A 21,617-nucleotide genomic window follows, 5' to 3' on the forward strand; every position below is an offset into this window, starting at 1 on the left:
AAATGCCATTTGCAAAGCAGTGATAGGTACTATTTAGAAAAAAAAATTAAGAAAATCATTTTGTTAAAAAAAAAAAAATAAAAAAAAATAAAAAAAAAAATAAAAATCCCTACCTACCTACCCTAATTTTTTTGGAAGTGTAACCGGAACCACACATATTTTTTTGTTTGGCCTAAACACTAATTTAAAAAAGTGAGGTCAAGGTCAAAGGAAAAGTCAAGGTCAAAAAAGTTGATGCAATTGATATCTCTCAGCAGTATAATTATATCAGCATATGAAGTTTGATAAATATATCTTGAATTGTTTATTCAAAACTGATCTAGACACTAATTTAAGAAAAGTAAGGTCAAGGTCAAAGGAAAATTCAAGGTCAAAAATTTTGATGCAGTTGAAAAGCTTACATCAGTATGTATCAGCATATGACGTTTTATTGAAGTCGGACATGACAAACACTATATGCCTCGGCCATATTCATGGCAGGGCATAAAAAACTTGAATCTACACTATATGAGGATGTTTCCATATCAAAATGACTAACAAGCAAATTCAAAGAATTGTGGTCCCCTGCTTTCCGTGTCCTAGTGGATGGGATGCCATTATTTATGACATATTGTTTCAAATATGCACGCCCTATCATATGTCATTCAAAAGTAATCACCAAAGTTAAAATTTTTGAAAATTAGGTAAAACATCAAGGTCAAGGGGTAAAAAATCATAGCATGCTTGGAAACATATTGTTACAGGTAATGTACAAGTCAAATATAAAAGTCCTATCTCTTCTCAATCAAAAGTTAAAAGGAAATATAACATTTTTGAAAAGTAGGTTAAACTTCAAGGTCAATGTCACAGAGTCAAAAGTCATGATATATTTAGAAAGGTCTTGTCACAGGTAATATACATGTATAATATGAACGCCCTATCTTTTCTCTTTCAAAATGATCATTTGAAATAATGTTAAATTTTTTGAAAAGTAGGTCAAACTTCAAGGTCAAGGTCATGGGTTCAAAAATCATGGTATGTTTAGAAAGTTCTTGTAGGTAATGTACATGTGAAATATGAAATCCCTATCTCTTATTATTCAGAAGTTATGACCAAGGTTAAATTTATTGTGACAGACGGACAGACTGACAAACGGACAGACTGACAGACAAATGAGATTTAATGTCCCCTAGGTCCCTTTTGTGAAAACGGACGACAATAATGCCCTTGCTATTCATGAGAAGAAGATTTATGATGGAAAAAATCCCCTGCATTTTTCTATGTAAATCATTGGATCCCCATATGTGGCCCCATCCTACCCCAGTGGGTCATAATTTTAACAAATTTGAAGCTACACTGTCTATGTAAAGAAAGTTTCAACTTTTTGGGCCCAGTCAGTGGTTCTTGATAAGACTTTTTTAAAATGATACCACCAAATTTTCACTAATTCTTGATTATCCCCCCTTGAAAGAGGGTGTGACCCTTCACTTGAACAAACTTGAATCCCCTTTACCCAAAGATGCTTTGTGGCTGGGTTGGTTGAAATTGGCCCGGCGGTTCTAGTGAAGAAGACAAAAATGTGAAAAGTTTACAGGCGGACAGATGAATGACAAACAAAATGTGATCAGAAAACCAGAAAAACTCAAGTGAGCTAAAAACTGATGATCACAAGTACTTGGAAAGAGTTACAGTATTTGAAAAGCAGTTTTTTTTTCATGCATTAATTGTTTTCAGAAGCTGAAAAGGTATGACTTGTATCCATGTTGAAAAAACTTCACATTTCAGAAAACAGTATGATTAAAAATAGTTAATCAAGGTGCTTTGAGTAGCAAAATAAGCTAAACTGGTATAGCTAATTCAACCACAGAGCTTAGTGAATTTTAAAATGCACAACCTTTTCAACTCTTAATCATTCTTAAAATATTTATATCATCATTTCTGATTCAAGGGAGAACTAGAGATATGATCAGAAGTATATCTGTTGACTAATAAACATGTACATGTATATTGTGTTTTTTAAGTCATTAATGTTTGTTTGTTGTTAAATGTCCCTCTTGGGAATTTTTCACTCATACGGAGACACCACCACTTAAAAATAATGAAGACGTACAAGTCGGATTTAAGGTTAACATTCATTTTAGGAATTTTCAACAATTAATTAAGACGTAAAGAGATAACTCCTTCCCCTTGCCCCTTCCCCATCCCAGACCCCAGTTTGTTCATGTATGCAAACTAGTCTAATACTTTGGTTTGACATAAAAAAAAATGTGAATACATACAAATAGTTTAATGGTCCATCTCTTTGAATGATTTTCATTCCTAATTCTAGGTTGACCCAAATTCATGAATGAAATGTCAAGTAATCTTATCATTGATGCACTTCTATTTAATTTGATGTAGTCATATTATGAACAAGAGAGTGGGGATGACCTCAAGGGTTCATAACCTTAAACCATTAGATGTACATAACATAATAACACAAGAAACAAAATTATGTCTAGTCAAATGGAAAAATTTTCTACTATTTAGGAGTCGCATGATCATTTGTCATTTCAGGGACAGGGAGCGGCTAGGGAGATTGGACCCCCCCCCCCCTGGAATTTGCAGAGTTATTTAAATAGGACTATATACTGATTTACAGAAGCAAATAAAAAATGACTTTGGATGCCCTCCCCCTTTAAAAACATGGACCCCACCATCATTGTTTTTATTTTGTTTGTTTGTTTGTTTGTTTTTTTATTTTGCTCCTCAGGAAATTCTGGGCTGGAATTTTTTTGGACCGAGGTGTGGACCCCCCTCCCCCCCGGAAAAAAATTCCCGGATCTATGCCTGTAACTGAATGTAATGTCGACAACGGGAGATAACTCTTCAGAATGTGAAATTCGTCTATTGTGGCATCGATGATCCACTCTCTACGATCGGCTCATACATTCAGTGTCTGAGAGAGAAACGAACGACAACTCTGCATAGGAGATTGCCGATGATCTTTGATCCTTTTTAAACTTTAACCTAACCATTTGCATTTTGGTTTATTTTACCCCAATCTATACTTAAACTTGTACTTACCGACTGTCATAGGTCCTGTCAACTTCATGAAATATAATCCAATTAAAACACAAAATGAATTAATTTCCACTGATATACATGTAACACTGCACCATGTCACATGGCATGTGCAATCTAAAAATGATAATGGTAAAACTAGTACTAGTACTGGTAGGGTGACGCAAGCCCAATGTGATGTAGAAATTTTCAAAAAGGTGTTCACATACATGTACAGTACAAGAACAAATTTTAAATTATCATAACAAACGATGTTTTAACATAACTTTGCCATCTAGGCCTATTTCCAAAAACAGGCAAATTGTGTGTGTGTGTGTGTATTGGGGGGGGGGGGGGGCACATATAAATTGATTGGGTATGGCTTTTCAAGGAGGTTTTTGCCTAATCAAATACTAAAAAAAGTTTGCACATTTTGATAAATTCATCAAAAACGCTTTGTACTAAAATAATATTATTTGTTGTTGAGAAGATAAATTTAATTTAAAAAGTTCCAATTATGGGCCAAAAATTTATATCCCCCCCTTTTTATTAAAACCTAATTAATTTACAACATTAATTAAATTCTGATATTTCAGACTGGTAATGAATTAAGTATATGAAATGCGTATAAGAGGTTCATGGGTCACATGGTCACCTGAGCATTTTATGCTCGATTTGACGAATACATGTACTGTGTAAATTATAGAATTATTTGGACTTTTTCCTTGGTAAGCCCAATATGAAGGAGTGTGCATTTAGAGGCAAACACCTTAGTGCGGGTATTACTGTCTCATGACAGCATCTAGTTGTTTTAGTCTTGACTCATCATTACCTAAATGTATGATTTATTAATATTGACAAAGGAATTTATTTCCTCTCAGAATTCTGATGTTAACCTCTTTCTATAATTGGTGTGCAGTGCAGACTTGTAATTTTGCAGATATTTCTGTATTTCTGATTTACTGTATATTCTCACAGAGCTGTAACATGATACCGACTAGGCGTAAGACTGTCAGAGTTATCGGCCCTGACAATTCAGTTGTGTGTGAAGCCTGCTGCAATAATACCGTGGTGTGTAATGGTAAAGGGTTGTGTGGAAGTCAAGGTTAGGGCAAACAAGGATTTATGTATCATATATAATTAAGTTTATAGATTATAATTATGATGATTAAAATAATTTAAGTTATTTGGCGCGGGGGGGGGGGGGGGACTACAATAGAAAAATCCTTTACTATCATACCGTGTGTAGCCTACATTGACATCAGTGTACATGCAATTTTTTGGAAAATCTACAGTCTGGGCAATTTTAGGGGAAAATGCAGTTACAATTAATTTAGGATTGTATGGGAAAATGCTTTTTTCACTTCAAAGCAAATTTTAAAATCTACAATAGACTTTATGGTCAAATTATAATATATGATGAGTACTACTATATTTTGCAATATATCGGATATATGCCTGTCTATAAAATGATAAAATTTATGGGACTCATGTGCACAGAATAATGAATCTATCCTGCATCTTTATATTTCTGACTTAAGACTAAAACATGTAGCTTTGTTTTACCTTTAAAAATTAATTTCTATATAATTCTATGCTAAAAAAAAGTCTATTTACAATGTTTTACTGAGCGGTCATAAAAAAAATAAATGTTTGACTGCGAAGATATTGGATCTGCCAGTCAGATATACTGAACCGCTTACGTCACACTGTGGGCGGGATCAGATGCATCCGTTGGTGTTCGACGGTAATGAGTTTAACCGCGGTGCGGGTAAAGGAAATTTACATCATGGAAGCCAGCTCAAGATACAAATATGTCAAAAAATAAATAAATAGATAAAATAAAAGGTATAACAAAACATTTATTCGCTGTGTTCTCGGGCAAAATGCGTTTTGTCAACTCTTCGAACCAAATTGTTTGGTTCTTGGCTCCGACAAAACGCATGTTGCTCTCGAACCAAGTCAATAAATGTATGATATTATAACTTTAAAAACTATTTTTCTTTGTTTACAGTTCTACCGGAACACTCGGGAACCCTCTGTTACGATTGTGACTTCCAATCAAATCCAGAAAGTTGTGATCACATTAAGCTCTGCTCCGTTGATCGGGTTAGTTTACATTAACGTCTGCTTCAGACATATGTTACAGGCCCGTAGGAAGCAATTTCAGTTGGGGAGGGGGAGGGGGGGCACAGTCATACATTTTTCAGTTGACAGTTGAGGGGGGCAAAAATTTCCTGACAGGCAAAAAAAAGGGTCATCAACTACCAAATATTCCTTGACAAGCAAAAGAAAAAAAAAGCATCAGACGTTTTTATTGAGGGGGCACAAGCATCTCATATCTATGTTTACTATTGTAATCTATATATCTGCAAAATTATTGAGGGGCACGTTCCTAAGGCCATGTGTTAAGTTATTACTAAGCTCTACTTCAATGATATTGTTAGCTTACAATATTTACATCGAATGACTCTTATGAAAACCATTTCACTTAATCAAGTCATTAACTCTAAACTAGTTAGAACCGGTTTTAATTTAAAAGCCAAGTGTTAGGAAGATTTCTTACACAGTGGGCTCTTCCAAACATATCAATATTACGTACTTATGTACTTAATCACAATAAAATGTAATCGTTTTTAATACGAGAATTAAAGGAAACAACTATTGCAGAAAAAATACACAACCTGCTTTCGCAAAACTCTACTCTTGGGGTATGATCAGTTTACATTAAACTCTATTCTTGGGATATGATCAGTTTACATTAAACTCTATTCTTGGGATATGATCAGTTTACATTAAATTCTACTCTTGGGGTATAATCAATTAACATTAAATTCTACTCTTGGGATATGGCCGGTTTACATTTAATCCTATTCTTGGGATATGATCAGTTTACATTAAACTCTATTCTTGGGATATGATCAGTTTACATTAAACTCTATTCTTTGGATATGATCAGTTTACATTAAATTCTACTCTTGGGATATGACCAGTTTACATTAAAATCTATTCTTGGGATATGGTCAGTTTACATTTAATCCTATTCTTGGGATATGATCAGTTTACATTAAATTCTACTCTTGGGATATGATCAGTTTACATTAAATCCTATTCTTGGGATATGATCAGTTTACATTAAACTCTATTCTTGGGATATGATCAGTTTACATTAAATTCTACTCTTGGGGCATGATCAGTTTACATTAAACTCTATTCTTGGGATATGATCAGTTTACATTAAACTCTATTCTTGGGATATGATCAGTTTACATTAAACTCTATTCTTTGGATATGATCAGTTTACATTAAATTCTATTCTTGGGATATGATCAGTTTACATTAAATTCTACTCTTAGGATATGATCAGTTTACATTAAACTCTATTCTTGGGATAAGCCTCGAAAGATCTAAAAGTGTCACGCATTTTCTTATATCAGATTTTAGACTGTGTCAAATTAAAGGTTGGACATTTCATTTCAGGCATGTTACATTGGTCTGGTTCATGATGACACTAGCGCCCTCTATCACTGGGTTTCGGGCTGTGCACTCAGGGAGACCGTACGTATGCGGTTACCGTAATGTATTTACGCTTATCATAATCTTGACAAGAAGGAAGATTATCGAATGTGATATAAACTAGTGCCTTTTTAACTTTAAAGCATTAGGTTCAGTAGTAATTTTTTGATTCATCAAAATTCCCTGAAGAACACAAAATTTAAAATTCAAAAATGTAATGATAGCCACTCTTTTTGTAGAAATGTAAAAGTTTAGAGATGTTCCCAGACAATCCGTTTTGTTCCAGCTGTTGTGAAGGAAATTTGTGTAATAATCGTTGTCATAGAAACCAATCTGGTAAAGCTACTAAATGATACATGTACATATCTATTTAATTTGTGTATAGCATTAATTTTAAGCAAGTACATTGTACTAATCCTTCAATGAAACAAATTCTATTGTTAAAGCATCACTGTTTCTAGTTGATGTATGTGCTGACCAGGATCAGTTTTGTACCTTATTAAAAGACAGATGTCAAACAATGACAGATGTTAGGAAGGCGTGTCCAAGGACTTGTTCACTGTGTCCCAGTAAGTAGCATAGAGGTGATCTCTCTCTCTCTCTCTCTCTCTCTCTCTCTCGTTTTTCTGTTAATTTTTCTCCTACACGTTTACACTATCGCTGAAACATGGGTAATCTTGCCATGATTTGATTCGGCATTTTACTCTTGAAAATCGGAATTTTTATAAAATCCGTGTAGGCTAGTTCTATAGGCCTAAGTTTCAATTGAAGTTTTTCCCTCCAGTAAATTCCACCACTAGTAGTACATCAATTTCTTTACCTACCAAATCCACTGGAAAAACTGAACAAACACACGCATACGTCACAATTCCTGTATCAAACCAAACTACTGGAAACTTAAATCAAACACACTCAACAACTCTGGCAAGTTCTACATCGTTAGTTTCATCAACTCATTTACAGACAGAGCTCACTTTATTGAACAATACTGGAATCAGTAGCAGTTCGCCGCTGACAAACATTCCTAGTAGGTTGTTACAAGATTTCATTTCTTTCTTTGCAAGATTTTTTTTTTTACTTGTAAAACGAACAAGAGCTTAGTATGCGTCATATCTTGGAAATGATATTACTCGTTTATAACATATGAAAAAGAAGGTTTTAGAAAAAAAGTTATGAGTGATTGTTTGAGGTGAATTATATCTATACGGACAGAGTGAAATGAAGGCAAATTAACACTGGAGAATTATGCATTCTGACCCTGCTCTTTGGCGAAAAATGAAATGTCTATTTTCAAATTATTTACAATCGGTTTATAAGAAGAAATACTATGATTCCTTTGTAGTTGATGACTGTATCGACTCGGTCAATACTAGCTGTAGTTCCTATAACCTGTTTGATATCTGTAATACAACAAGTGTATACTATCCCTGGGCCTCTGATCACTGTAGAAAAAGCTGTGGACTGTGTCATCCAGGTGAGCCATCTATTCCTGCATTTTCATATACCATGGCCATGATCATGAGCTGTGTCTTCAGGAGAGCTTTTAATCAGAGGCCTCCATACACTGTAGGCTGTAGCCATCGTTTTGAATAATAATATCACTAAGATGAGCTTTTTATTATGGGCTTCTGATTACTGTGGACATAAACATGAACTCTGTGTCTTTGTTCACTGTCACCATAACCACAGATATATAATCCAGGTGAGCTATTTATCCCCGTGTCTTTGTTCACTGTCACCATAACCACAGATATATAATCCAGGTGAGCTATTTATCCCCGTGTCTTTGGTCACTGTCACCATAACCACAGATATATAATTCAGGTGAGCTATTTATCCCCGTGTCTTTGGTCACTGTCACCATAACCACAGATATATAATCCAGGTGAGCTATTTATCCCTGTGTCTTTCGTCACTGTCACCATAACCACAGATATATAATTCAGGTGAGCTATTTATCCCCGTGTCTTTGTTCACCGTCACCATAACCACAGATATATAATCCAGGTGAGCTATTTATCCCCGTGTCTTTGGTCACTATCACCATAACCACAGATATATATAATACAGGTGAGCTATTTATCCCTGTGTCTCAGATAAATGTCACCATAATCATGGATATATCATCTATTTGTCTGCGCGCTATTTCTTCCTTGGCGTCTGATAACTATGAGCATAGCTGTGTAATTCAGGTGAGCGATTTATTTCATGGACTGTGTTCAATGACAACATAAGTTTTGCTGTGAGTAAATTGTTAAGGTTCATTGAAAAGACGAACTTGCATTTTGGGGGTGAGATGGATTTATCCAGTTTTAACATCAAATATCCATGTGACCAATAAACATTTTTCGGTTATATTTTTCGAGGTAAATGTTTAAATGGCTTTTTTTTTTTTACGTTTTTTAAGTTCCATATTATTGATGTTGAACTTTTCGTTGCGTGTCGGTGATTTTTATATTCCATCGTATATTACATATTGTAGTTGTGTGTGAGGACACGATTCCTAACTGTGATGAATACAACACGGACATGTGTACTAACCATACCTACGCAGCCTTTGTATATCTACACTGTAGGAAGTATTGCCAGAAATGTTAAATGCTGTAAACAACTGCCGGAAATGCTAAATGTCGTAATCAGAAATGCTGGATCTTTGTATCCATAACATCTTCTCAGGCCTTTCCGGCAAGCTCGGAAAACACCTCGAATGAAATTACAATATCGGATTTTATACAAAATGAAGTCGCTTCGTATTTAAGCATTGGATAGACATAGTTGAGTGTTCCTTCTGTAGTATATTTTAGTAATATAATTACATTCAATAACGTTATAAGCTTCATTCTCCTTAATAGATAAGAGATCTCCCTACATTTATTTCATTTTTTTATGAAAAGAGGGGAAGTCATGGACGCATACATGTATGAAAGCACATTCGAGGTTGTTTTTCTGCTTGTCGGAAAGGCCCGAGAAGTTGCGATTGTATATCTAAGCATGTAGTACTGCCAGAAATGTTAAATGTCGAAATCAGAAATACTAAAGCTCCTGTTTATATCAGACCTGTTTACTCTTGCGATTTTGTCCTATTTTGTACGGATTTTGAGTCCAAAATTACGTCTCACGTTTTGCTATTATATGAAAATACAGAAATCGGAAATCCGTTCGTTTCGATTTCAGCAGTTAGTTTTCGGCATGATCTGCCTCTGTTTGACGCTTTTTAATCGCCTAAAAAAGAAAAAAAAGATTTCAAACACTTAAGTGATGTTTGGTTGCAAAACGCGGTGGTTTAAAAAAAAAATGACAGAAATGGTAATCAGAAATGTAGATGTTCTCTAGTAATATATGTGAAATCGAAGGGAAGTGAAATCTTACTGACAAATGCCAAATCTCACTGACAAATCTAAAAAAAAAATACTGTGAGACACCAATACGGGTAAACAGGTCTGGTTTATCTAAACTATAGGAGGTACCAGCAGAGGCACTAAATGTCGTATTCGGGAATTGTAGGGCTCATTTTTGTATATCTATACTGTTGAGATGTTAATTGTCATTATCGGGAATACTGGAGCTCATTTTTGTATACCTACACAAAGGAAGTACATCCAGAAGTGCTATTAATGTCGCAATCAGGAATACTAATGCTCATTTTGTATATTTAACTTCTGTTGTGAAATTGTATCCATGACTAACGACTAAAAGCACGCTAGATAACTTTGTACACTTGTTTGTTTTGCTGTATTTTGAAATAACTATGTACCTTATGCATGTTATGTCTTAAAAGATATTATAGTTTGGCATATTAACTTGGGTTCGAGTGAACTGAAATACAGAAATCTTACTCTGTGAAATATCACTCTGAATTCATACCAGTATACTATGTGACATGTTCTACTTCTGCCTTGGATACCTATGACCTCTAATGTCCCATAAAAGAAATATGTCATCCACCAACCACATGACATCAGAGACATATATGGTTTTTATATGTCTCTGATGACATGTACTTCTATTATTCATAAACAACATAGCATGCTACATGTCCCTGCCGCAAGGCACAAGGAAGCACCTGTTTTAACCAAATGTAACCATGTGACATTATCATCACTTATAGCGTGGTAAAGACAACATTTAGAATTAAACAGCATTCAAAAACAAGGACAATTGCTAGCTTTATTTACAAAAATGTTGGCATGTACATATAAGTCGCTTAATCAAACGAGGTTTTCTTAAGGAATTTGAGGAATTCCCGTTCGTTGACCAAACCATCACCATCACGATCAGCAAAATCGATCATTTCCTAAAAAAAAAAAAACAAAAAAATCTCAAAATGTCGGTTTATGTATACATGTATGTTTCTCCCAAGGAAATCCAAATTAAAGGCGGGAGAAAGCACAACATGGCATTTGTACCTTGGAGAACAAATTGAATAACTCTACATAATGATTCTGATCATGATTAGAGAATGATTTTAAAATGCCTTAAAAAATCAAATTTGGAGAGGTATAAAAGAATCCACGATCAATACAAGTTTTTTTTTTTTGATTTACATAGCACAGAGCTGCCGCTGACCGCATGTTTATCACTTGATGTATGTATAATTCGTCATTGTCAGTGATGGATATTATCAGTGAGTGATATTGATTAAGTCTGCGCCATTTTTTCTCAGGATTAACATTCGTTTTTTTTTTAAACTTTTTTTTTGTATATAAATCAGTTTCTAGAAAATCCTGAATTGAATATAAAATATAATATAAATACCGGTGTTGGCCAGCATTTCCGTTACCTGGAGTTCCTCGGCCATAGTTCCTGTAAAGTAACCAAGCTCGGAAGCCACCCATTTAAGATCGCCGGAATTAATTTTTCCGTCTCCGTCCCGATCCAGCAATTGGAATGCTTTCTCTAGATCCTCTGTCTCGTCTTTCTGGGTCATTTTCTTCGTCATTATGGCCAGAAAGTCGTTAAAGTCTAACAAACCTAAACACAAAGAACTATTGGCTATGAAATGGGTTTATTTGGCCGTTCAGGGGCGTAGCTTGACTTTAAATTCTAGTGAGGCAAAACCATACATGTAGCAGCAAGAGGTCTGGGGCCGCCTTAAGCCCCCAGCAGGTTCCGGGTGGTGTCATGGGAAGGGGGGGGGGGGGTCACTCCGACAGAAATGGAGTTGGGGTTTTTAAAATGCAATAAAATTTCATTTGTTGTACTGGTTTCTTTATTCAAGACTTCAGCATGATACTACATATTGTAAAAGAATGTAAAAGAGTTAATAAATATGTTTACTAAAACTTTTGAAGCATTTAAAGGTGAAAGTGCATCTTATTAAACTTTTATTTCTTTAAAACTTCAACATTATAGAACTGCTTAAAATGTTAAAAGAAATGCCATTAATTTTACATATAATCTGCAACGTATTGTTGATTATGGGAAGGGATGATGGTGGTGAAAAATCTAGTGAGGCAGTTGCCTCATTGCCACAATGGAAGCTACGCCCCTGCCGTTAAGTCCGTTTCGAATATATACAGTGCTGTAAATCATTGCATTGGACAATCTTAGAATGATCAATCGATTACCTTTAATTGATGCTAAGAAATAAATCAGGGACCTATATATATTTAGTATATACTAGGTCCCTGTGTAAATCCAGGCCCGTAGGAAGCAGTTTCAGTTTGTTTTTTTTTTTTGGGGGGGGGGGGAGGGGGGCACAGCCATACATTTTTCAGTTGACAGTTGAGGGGGCAAAAAAAAGGTCATCAAACGTTTTTATTGAGGGGTCACAAACATATAGTATCAATGTTTATTATAGTAATCTATATATCGGCAAAATTATTGGGGGGGGGGGCACGGCCCCCCGTGACCCCCCCCCCCCGGTTCCTACGGCCATGAAATCGATTGATTGATTGATTGTAGCTTGATATTCCAGCAGAGGTTTTTTACACGACTGTGAGAGATCATCATTGATAGTCAAGGACAGATGATACAAACAATTTTTTTTTTCATAAATCATGAAAATAAAAATTAAATCATTTTAGTAAAATGTTTACGTTTAACCGCATAGATTTTGTTTAAAGTTTCAGAAATACATGTATGTCCTATAAATTGATAAAAAGTTCTTTAGATTTTTAAGGATTTTTGCAGAGAGAATTTTGAACTTGACAGAAAGTTTACAATTTTTTGATATTTCAGAAATTTTATATTTGCATCATTTACAACCAAAATAGGTCCAAAAATATATATCAATCCAGGCATCATTTTTTTTCCTGTCTTAATGTGTAAAGATAAGGATAGTTATCCTACGGTATTGACTTAGCTATAGGATAATTATATAGCGAGAATTCTTTATCGAGCCGTCCAGGGTAGTGTTCGATTGGTTTGAGATGATACTCACCCTTTCCATCTTTGTCTACGTCAGCGATAAGTCTTCCGATTTCGTCCTGTTTCGGCTCAAAACCAAGAGCTCGCAATGCAATCTGAATAAACAACACTCAAGTGGAAATTACTGTTCATATTTGTATTCATGCATGCATGCATGTCAGTTCGGTTTTACAGCACATGAATGTTTGTGCAATAAATTGTCAATTTACAATTTGATAGATAATACTTGTATACTGAGCAGATTTTAAATTTTAAAAATAAACTGTTTTTTTTTCTTTTAACCAAGATTCTTATATTTCCTTGCTATAAATGATTGAATAATATTGTCTAATGTAGATGTTCTTTTTCTGATTATAGTGTAATAAAGTCTTAACTTTCGATTTCAAAACTTGGTACTTTTTTGATTTTTGTTATTGATATAATTATAGACTGAGAAATGAAAAAACAGCTATATAACATGAAACCGTTACGTTTTATTTTCCATTTAAGGGGTAAACCTACTAGTATTTCTGTAAATAATGCTATATTCATGAAAACAGTGATCGAGTAACTTTGACGTCACCTTAAGGTCCTCGGCATCTATCGTACCATCTCCTTTCTCTTCACCGCCTCTACTGAATATGTCAAAGGCTTCCCGAAGGTCCAATTCTTGTTCTTCTGTCAATTTTAGATGGGTTTTCCGAGTTATTTTTGAGTTTTTCTGATTGGAGGAAGCCTAAATAAGAGATCATTTTATACCAACCTTTTTTATTAATTTATGACAAAAAAGTCTTGAACAACAGGAGAATAACAAGTAGAGCTTTTTTTTTTTTTAAAAAAAAAAAAAGCTTACCGTCTTTAGCAACAACCTTAAACAGTAAACTGACCTAAACATATCAGGCCGTATAATTCTTGAAAATTTCTTCAAGTTGGCTTTTTATTAGTTTTTTTCCTGACATAAGCCCTAGCTACCAAGTGAAAAAGTTAACAGAAGCTCCGTTGTCTCCGTAAACTTCGACTCTGCTGCAGAGATCATTCGGCAAACCTCGATATGTAGATGAGGTACGAATCGGCTTAGGTGTTGCCGAGTGTTGCCGGGATTAGAAAGACAGTGCAAAACACAGGGAAAAAGAATACATACAGGCTGTAATGCTTGCATGCAATAAAGATCAATTCTGTTGTCAATGAAAATAAAGTAATATGGTAATTGCTATAAAAAAAAAAAAACTAGCATGTTATTTCGAATTAATTACTGCCAATTTTCACTGTTCGTTTTGTCATATTTTTTTACGATTGAAAATCTTGAAAAATTGTTAAGTCGTACGAAAATTAGATCATCAGAAAATCATCTCCCTGAAATAATTGAAAATTTTCTCATCATGCAATTTTTACCAATCACAAAAGAGAGGAGGTGCATAGTCCGAAGGCTGTAAAATACTTCAACTCTGTATACCGTCTTCCAAGGAAGACGGTCATGAGTAATAAGGAGGACAAACGCTAGCCTAGTTCCCTGTCCAAGTTTTGCTTCGCGTACTCCGCGGCACTAGTTTGATGAAACATTTCAAAAGGATATTCTTGTATGTAAATACAAAAAGATTGCAAATAAGATTTGAGTTTTCTAGTTTTAACTTTTTTATTAATTCCAATCAACATGAAAAGACTACAGAGCGTACTTATATGTTCTCACTTAAACTGAAATGAAAAATATATTCAACAAATGTTGTAAATCATTCGAAAATATTTTGGCATTTCTTTGTATCGCTTTGTACATGTGTGTATCTTATTCTTCTCCATCGTGTTGAGACGTTAAGTCAACAGAAATGAATTTAATTAGTTATCATATATTTTTATGAGTTTGTTAAACAAAGACTTGTTTATAGTTTCTTACTCGTTATTAGACAATCTGTATTTCACTGCATTATATTAATTTTATACACAATTTTTTACTTGAATCCACTGTGGATTAACCTTCTTTTTTTTTTTTAAATGTACAAAATTTCCATAAATTTTAAGTATCACAAATTTGATTCGAAATTATTAAATACCCAGTATACTTACCATTGTGTAAATCACGACACTATTCTGTACATTCCGAGGTCTGCTGTACTCCTTGAGTGAACCCTGTCATGTATTGTTATGGTTCATTCACACTTCGTGATCGCCATTACTTGAAGATTTTATTTCAATTACTTTCTATGTTCACGTTATGTTTAAATTTCTTCATTTTACTGTCATTTAAATAACTATTATTTAACGTCGTATGGTAGTACTTCGTCTCTCTCTCTCTCTCTCTCCACATGCACACACACAAGAAAAAAAACATAAGCCAAATTAATGCACATACCTTGGGAGAAACAGACCAAACGCCAATTAAATCGATACGTTTTTTGAACGAGTTTTTGAATTTATAGGGGAAAAAATTGAAGCAAGTCAAATTAAATGCTTTGATATACATTTATTCAGTTATTCATTTCTTTCTATGTCATGCAATTTATTAAGCACCAAAATAAAGTTACACAATGGGAGCACTTTTACGTTATTGGGAGTGTCGTAAAATTGATATAGTAATGTGACAACTTCCGGATTTTATGACATCACGTGTAAGTCTTCTTCATCATTTTGAGAAATTCGTGTTCATTGACTTCTCCATCCCCATCTCGATCCGCCCCGTCAATCATTTCCTAAAACAGAAAGATCCACACCGTCAAAACATTCCTTAAAATAGATGGATCCGTTCTATTAATAATCATATCCTTAAACAGAAATATCATGTTCTAAAACAGAAATATCTGTTTCGTCGATCATTCCCTAAAACAGATAGAACCGCCCCGTCAATCATTCCTTATAACAGATAGATCCGCCCCGTCAATCATTCCTTAAAACATCTCCATCTCAATCCACAACGTCAATCATTTCCTAAAACAGATAAATCCGCCCCGTCAATCATTCCCTAAAACAGATACATGTAAATCCGCCCCGTCAATAATTCCCTAAAACAGATAGAACCTCCCCGTCAATTATTTCCTTAAACAGAATGATCCACCCCAAGAATCCTTTCCTAAAACAGATAAATCCGCAATCCGTACAACAAACTCCTCAGAAAGCAAGAGCTCCTTTCAGGTTTTGATTGAGCTACTAGTATACTAAAACAGTTTTCCTACTTCTTATCAATTAATATTTTTTGTAGATCCCTGACTAGAATTTTCGTCGTTGTTCTGCCTCTGTAACAATTCTGATTTTGGACACTTCTTACCTACTCATTTAAACACTTTCCCCCCATAAACCCAACTCTCTCCACAAAATCAATTAATAGCAATTAAACAGGGTGACGGTGCATGTTAAGATTTCAAGCTAGTATTATTCCCCTCCGACGCTAATTTAACATGACCACAAGGACTATTTAACTCCCTGAGGTTTTCCTGCCCCTTCCCCTACCCTCCACGTACTATGTAACTCCCTAAGGTTTTCCTCCTCTCCCCCTTCTCTTCACTTATACTATGTAACTCCCTGAGGTTTCCTGCCCCTGTAACTCCCTAAGGTTTTCCTCCTCTCCCCCTTCTCTTCACTTATACTATGTAACTCCCTGAGGTTTCCTGCCCCTTGCCCTCCCCTCCCCCTTCCCTCCACTTTCCTGCTAATCAACAGTGCTCTCCCACATCGCTTACCTGTAGTTCGTCCTGCATCTTGTCGGGGTCGTACCCTAGCTCTATGGCCACGCGGTCCAGGTTAGCGCGGGAAATCTTCCCCGTCCCGTCCTCGTCAAACAACCAGAAAGCTTTCTGTAGATCCTCGGTGTCGTCTTTCTCTGTCATCTTCTTCGTCATTAACGTTAAAAAATCATCGAAATCGAGGATACCTGGTAATGAGTGGAAAATCACAAAAGATAGGTTTAAATCGAAATTGAATTTAAGAAAAAACATTGATTTTGTTACTTTCAATCATCAAACATCGTCAATATCGGAGAGAGAGAGAGAGAGAGAGAGAGAAAGGAGAACAATGTCAACATTAAGTAGACAGGTCATCTATAGTCTCCTATTTATTTGTCATTAAGAATTAAAGAATATATCAGTCATAAATGAAGCAGAAAAATATTTGCGAAAGCACATGTACCTTAAAAATCGGTCATTCTGGGATATGAAGGGAAATCACAGACTGTACAGTACAGCAAAGAGAGAATGATGGCGAGGAATTGTCATTGCTTTCTAATTATCAATTAGGTGATTTATTTATTAAGGCGGCTATAAGTCTTACACGGTCATTGACAACATCCAGCAAGGATGGTATCTAAAATATGTATTTTAGTGTCTTGTTTTCTACATCTTCACAATGTCAAGGTTTTGTGATATCGTTTCTCAACACAAATCCTTGACAAATGTCGCTATTTAAGTCGGAATAAAAAGCTACTATTTCATTTGTTCCCGGTCTAGGACTGGGAACCAATCAGAAAACAGCCTTTATAGAAGTTTAAAAGTTTTGTAAACAAATATGACTTGTCTTTAAAATGGAAAGTGCGAATATTGTAGTATTTGTGACAAGTTACCTCAAATAAAACATCGGAGATTATTTTACAGAAGATCCTTCTCCCCACAATCACAAAAGTTTGGTCTGTTGAAAATGACGAATTTGAAAGATAAATTCTCATTGGTTGGTATATAATTAACCATAACGTCATGTTTTATAACCACAAGCCCAACTTTTAAATAGGACTCTTGTTGGGAACGATATATCACAAAACCTTGACATTAGGAAGATGGGTCTTCTAAGCTTTATGAAAAACATATGACATACACATAATTTCTAAATATGTGTTTAAAAAAAAAAGAGAAAAATTCAGTGAATATTATGCACTTGAACTAGCTTTACATGCTCTATGAATATATTTATATTCAAGTATAAATTTTTATCATGACATTGTGCAACTGTTATAATGTTCAAGTGTAAATCACGCGCAAATTTTATATTATATTTAAACTTCTCCACCTCTGTTTCACTCACCAGTTCCCTCGGTATCTATTTCTGCCACCAGCTTCTTCATTTCATCTTTCTTGGGTTCGAATCCAAGAGCGCGTAGGGCTATCTGAAATTTAGGATAAAAATAAGATTTAGCTAGCAAAGAAAGTGACGAAACACCGCAGCAGGATCAATCGACAGGATGTAACAGAATTTAGATTCCACCCCAGCCCGGTTTCAGTCATTTATTTTACCTTAAGTAATACGGATAAACACATGTGGAAAAATCCCTGCATGTTTTCTACAAAAGCTGCATGAATCTCACAGGCACATAGTATCTTTTTTTAAATGGGGGCGGGGGGGGGGAGACTGCAAACTATCTTACAAGAAAAAGCTGGGGGAAGGCCTTTTAATGAAAATTTTCATACTATAAACTAACAGTACAAGATTATGTTTGGGGACAAGTGGATGGGAGGGGCAAGAACCTTCCCCCCTCCTCCCCTTATACTACGTGCCAGCCTCATACTGAAAAAAAAATCTGGGAAATTGAAAAGAAAGAATTACCAAAAAAAGGGTTCACTTGATTGTCTGTTTATTTGTATGACTAATGATTCACATCTACTGCTAATTTCTGGTAAGGATATCTTAATTAAATAATAAAAGACAACGTTGATCAGCAAGCTTTTGACCTTGAACTCTGACCTTGAGTTCACTAGCATCTATCGTCCCCGACCCGTCAGCGTCAAATACATCAAATGCCTCCCTGAGATCCGCCTTCATCTCCTTAGTCAACTCCAGGCGTGGACCATTCTTCTTTTTGGCTTTCTTTTCCGCCTGATAAGTAATGAAATGTCAGGTATATATATTTTGTTTTGTAATTTGGAAGAGGAAAAATGATGTTATGGCTGTGAAAAAAAATGCAATTCATACAAAGGAACTTTTTTTTATCAAATTTAATCATTCTGTCGGCTGATAAATTATTTGACTGCTTTTTCTTTCGAAATTTATTTTCTTCATTAAAAAAAAGTCTTATACATTATCTTACAACCAGTAATGTGAGTTCTCTTTTAACACAAACAAATTATTTATATATTCTTTAATAGCAATACAAATTTGATTCCATGATTTTCTTCAATTAGGTTGACGAAAATACAGATTTCTATAGAGAGAGAGGAAAGAAGATGGATGATTTAGCAGGTGCCCCCGATCTAGTCCTATTGTACCTCCGTACACACACAATCATCCACAATCGCCTCATAGATCACTGACAAAGGAACTAATTTCTTTTAATTAAGATCTTTCAGATTTAAAAGACCAAGGAGTTTTTGATATCATTATTATGTTTACATAGCTAAACACATCAGTTTACAAATAGATATATATATAATGGCCTTTGTAAACAAACCAGATTTATATTTAAATGAAAAAAAATCTTTTTTCCTTTACACTATGGCATCACGATTATACACCGATCAGTTCACTTTATATTCAATCAACATTTACTTTTGTATACAATACACCAGAAAAAAAAACAGAAATAAGTACAGTATATATAGGTGAATTGACAGAACCGACTGTCATACAAGCAATATATGTGTACCACCAGTAGTCTATCCATTATTTTTTTTTTTTTGTAAGAAGTGCATTCCTTTGATAAGAATAATAAAAATATGACAAAGATAAGTACATAAGAAATAGTGCATTATGAAGGATTTGAAGTAATGAACTCTTCGAATAATATACATTTCTGTAAGAATAAAAATTTAAATGTTTTATCCCCACGCTCACCCAACCCCCTCCGCCAGCCTTTCTATAAAAAAAAGCACTCCTGTAAATTAAATACTGTTATATTCAAAAACAATTGAGATTAATCCATGTCTTAAAACCAGTAACTTTAATTGAACAAAAACAAAATAAAAACAAACAAACAAAAGTATGAAGCACAATTTTAAACGGCACACGTTTTCAAATACATGTATATAAAAAAGTTTTTTAAAAACATTTTTCTTCTGCTAAAAGATATCAGAACCATAAAGATAGAGCCGATCTACGTAAGAAAAGGGAAAAGGAAAAATTTCAAGTGAAAACAAAAGAATTCCGGATCCTTACCATTGTTAGTTTGTGTCGTTGGTCATGCCTCGATGACGTTGATAAAACAATGATGTTTTTTTGTCTTGTCAGAGTTTAATTCTGTAGAGCGCACTGACGCGCTGCAGTGATCTCTTTGTGTGTTTTAGTTAAAATCCTTACACCAAAGGCACAGGGAATGCGAGCTAGTTTACCTCAGACAAGAAGTTAATGAACTTCACACACTAGCCAGCGATTAAATTAAAAAGAAGTTATCAATATTTTTATATGTTTAACTTGCACGACTTTGAATACTTGTATTAAAAAAATAAATATTGTAGTATGTGAATAAATTTCCTTTAAATTGTCTTGTTTTGTATAAATTTCGCTTTATGAAGCAAGAGGAATAATTATGTCATGAATGCAATATGTTTTTCTCTTTTTTCATATGAAGTGAAACCTATTGACGAAAGTTTACACAGAAATCAGAAACATTTAGAACTCTAAATCTCTCCACACAATACCCCTGTGTCACCAATGTAAATAATCCAGGGCCGATAGACTTCTGTTCCGTCACACACAATCAGAACACCCGTCCTACAGGGTGATAAAAGATCTCTATATAGAATATGATAACATTCACTTTTAACCTGCATTCATTAATTTTGTTTGTATTAACAGAACCCCTGGAACTTCTTACATAGAGGACATACGCTTTGCAGATGTGAAGAATTATATAAAAGAGTAGGGGATCTAGATTTATTTTTGCGGTGTAGTGACTTTCAAAATCACTACAGATTTTGTAACTCGCCGGAGCGTCAGGAGATTTCTGAAAAGGGGGTTGGCCTAGGTCGGGAGGGGATCCGTATCCATTCCTTTAAGCCAGATTTATTTTTAATGATAGGTTCTCGTACATTCTGAAAACCATTTTTCTTAAGTATTAAGTTAAAAAATCTGCAGCAATACTCATGATACTTTAAACATATAATTAAACAATTTATTTTCTTGCAAAAATGATATTTTGAAGTTGTTTTTAAGGGAAGATACAATCGCATTCACCCCCGTTCCGGAGGCATTGTAGGTCAGGGACACCAGAGGCATTGTGTACATGAAGGTCAGGGATACAAGAGTGTAGCACTTAAACAATTCTACAAGCAAACTAGTATTAATTGTAACGGGGACCGTTACAGATGTTCCCCAAACGCTCCCCAACTTCCTTTTGGTGTCTTATTCCCTGTAAGCTTCATTAAATAAGGCAATCAAGTATACTGGGTATTTTACGCATTACACGCGCGCGCACGGGCATGCATGTACAAAATGACCATGTCAATTTGTCTACACTTTTAATACATCTTTATATTCAAATTTCATTAAAAGATAAAAAAAAATCGGCTATATTAAGTATATCTGTCATTTTACGCATTGCACGCGCGCGCACGTGCATGCATGTCCATGATGACCGTGTCATCTTGTCAACACTATTAATATATCTACATATTTTTGGTATCAAGTCATTTCATCAAAAAGTTTAAAAGTTACAGCTATATCAAGTATATTTAGCATTGCATGCGCGCGCACGTGCATGCATATGCATGTTGACAATGTCGTCTTGTCTACATTTATAATATGTCTATATATTCTGAGTATCAAAGTATTACATCAAAAAATGTAAAAGTTATGGCTATATCAAGTATATTGGTCATTTTACTCATTGC

The 21,617-nt window shown here is 34.7% G+C and overlaps 2 protein-coding genes across 2 annotated transcripts in view; one reads left to right on the top strand and one right to left on the bottom strand.

Annotated features, from left to right (window-relative positions):
• Positions 1-9,135, top strand: part of LOC133198407 (uncharacterized) — a 14,845-nt gene extending 5,710 nt beyond the window's left edge. The window contains exons 4-10 of the mRNA XM_061334502.1: positions 4,000-4,126; positions 5,036-5,130; positions 6,502-6,579; positions 6,777-6,873; positions 6,999-7,106; positions 7,880-8,011; positions 9,020-9,135. Of these exons, the coding sequence (XP_061190486.1) occupies positions 4,000-4,126; positions 5,036-5,130; positions 6,502-6,579; positions 6,777-6,873; positions 6,999-7,106; positions 7,880-8,011; positions 9,020-9,135 (753 nt within the window). The remainder of the gene's footprint in view (positions 1-3,999; positions 4,127-5,035; positions 5,131-6,501; positions 6,580-6,776; positions 6,874-6,998; positions 7,107-7,879; positions 8,012-9,019) is intronic.
• A 1,606-nt stretch (positions 9,136-10,741) lies between these two features.
• LOC133198408 (calcium-binding protein LPS1-beta-like) lies at positions 10,742-20,613 on the bottom strand. The gene is made up of 10 exons (XM_061334503.1): positions 20,603-20,613; positions 19,945-20,008; positions 18,538-18,669; positions 17,881-17,962; positions 16,551-16,741; positions 15,528-15,566; positions 13,469-13,621; positions 12,920-13,001; positions 11,318-11,508; positions 10,742-10,831 (listed from the first exon to the last, which is right to left on the bottom strand). The coding sequence occupies exons 1-10, from the start codon at positions 20,611-20,613 to the stop codon at positions 10,742-10,744; spliced, it is 1,035 nt and encodes a 344-aa protein (XP_061190487.1).
• Between the last annotated feature and the right edge of the window lie 1,004 nt (positions 20,614-21,617).

Source organism: Saccostrea echinata, unplaced genomic scaffold (genome assembly GCF_033153115.1).
Source record: "Saccostrea echinata isolate AGI-Se365-2 ecotype Australia unplaced genomic scaffold, CSIRO_AGI_Sech_v1 ptg000033l, whole genome shotgun sequence".
In the NCBI taxonomy this organism is placed as follows: domain Eukaryota; kingdom Metazoa; phylum Mollusca; class Bivalvia; order Ostreida; family Ostreidae; genus Saccostrea; species Saccostrea echinata.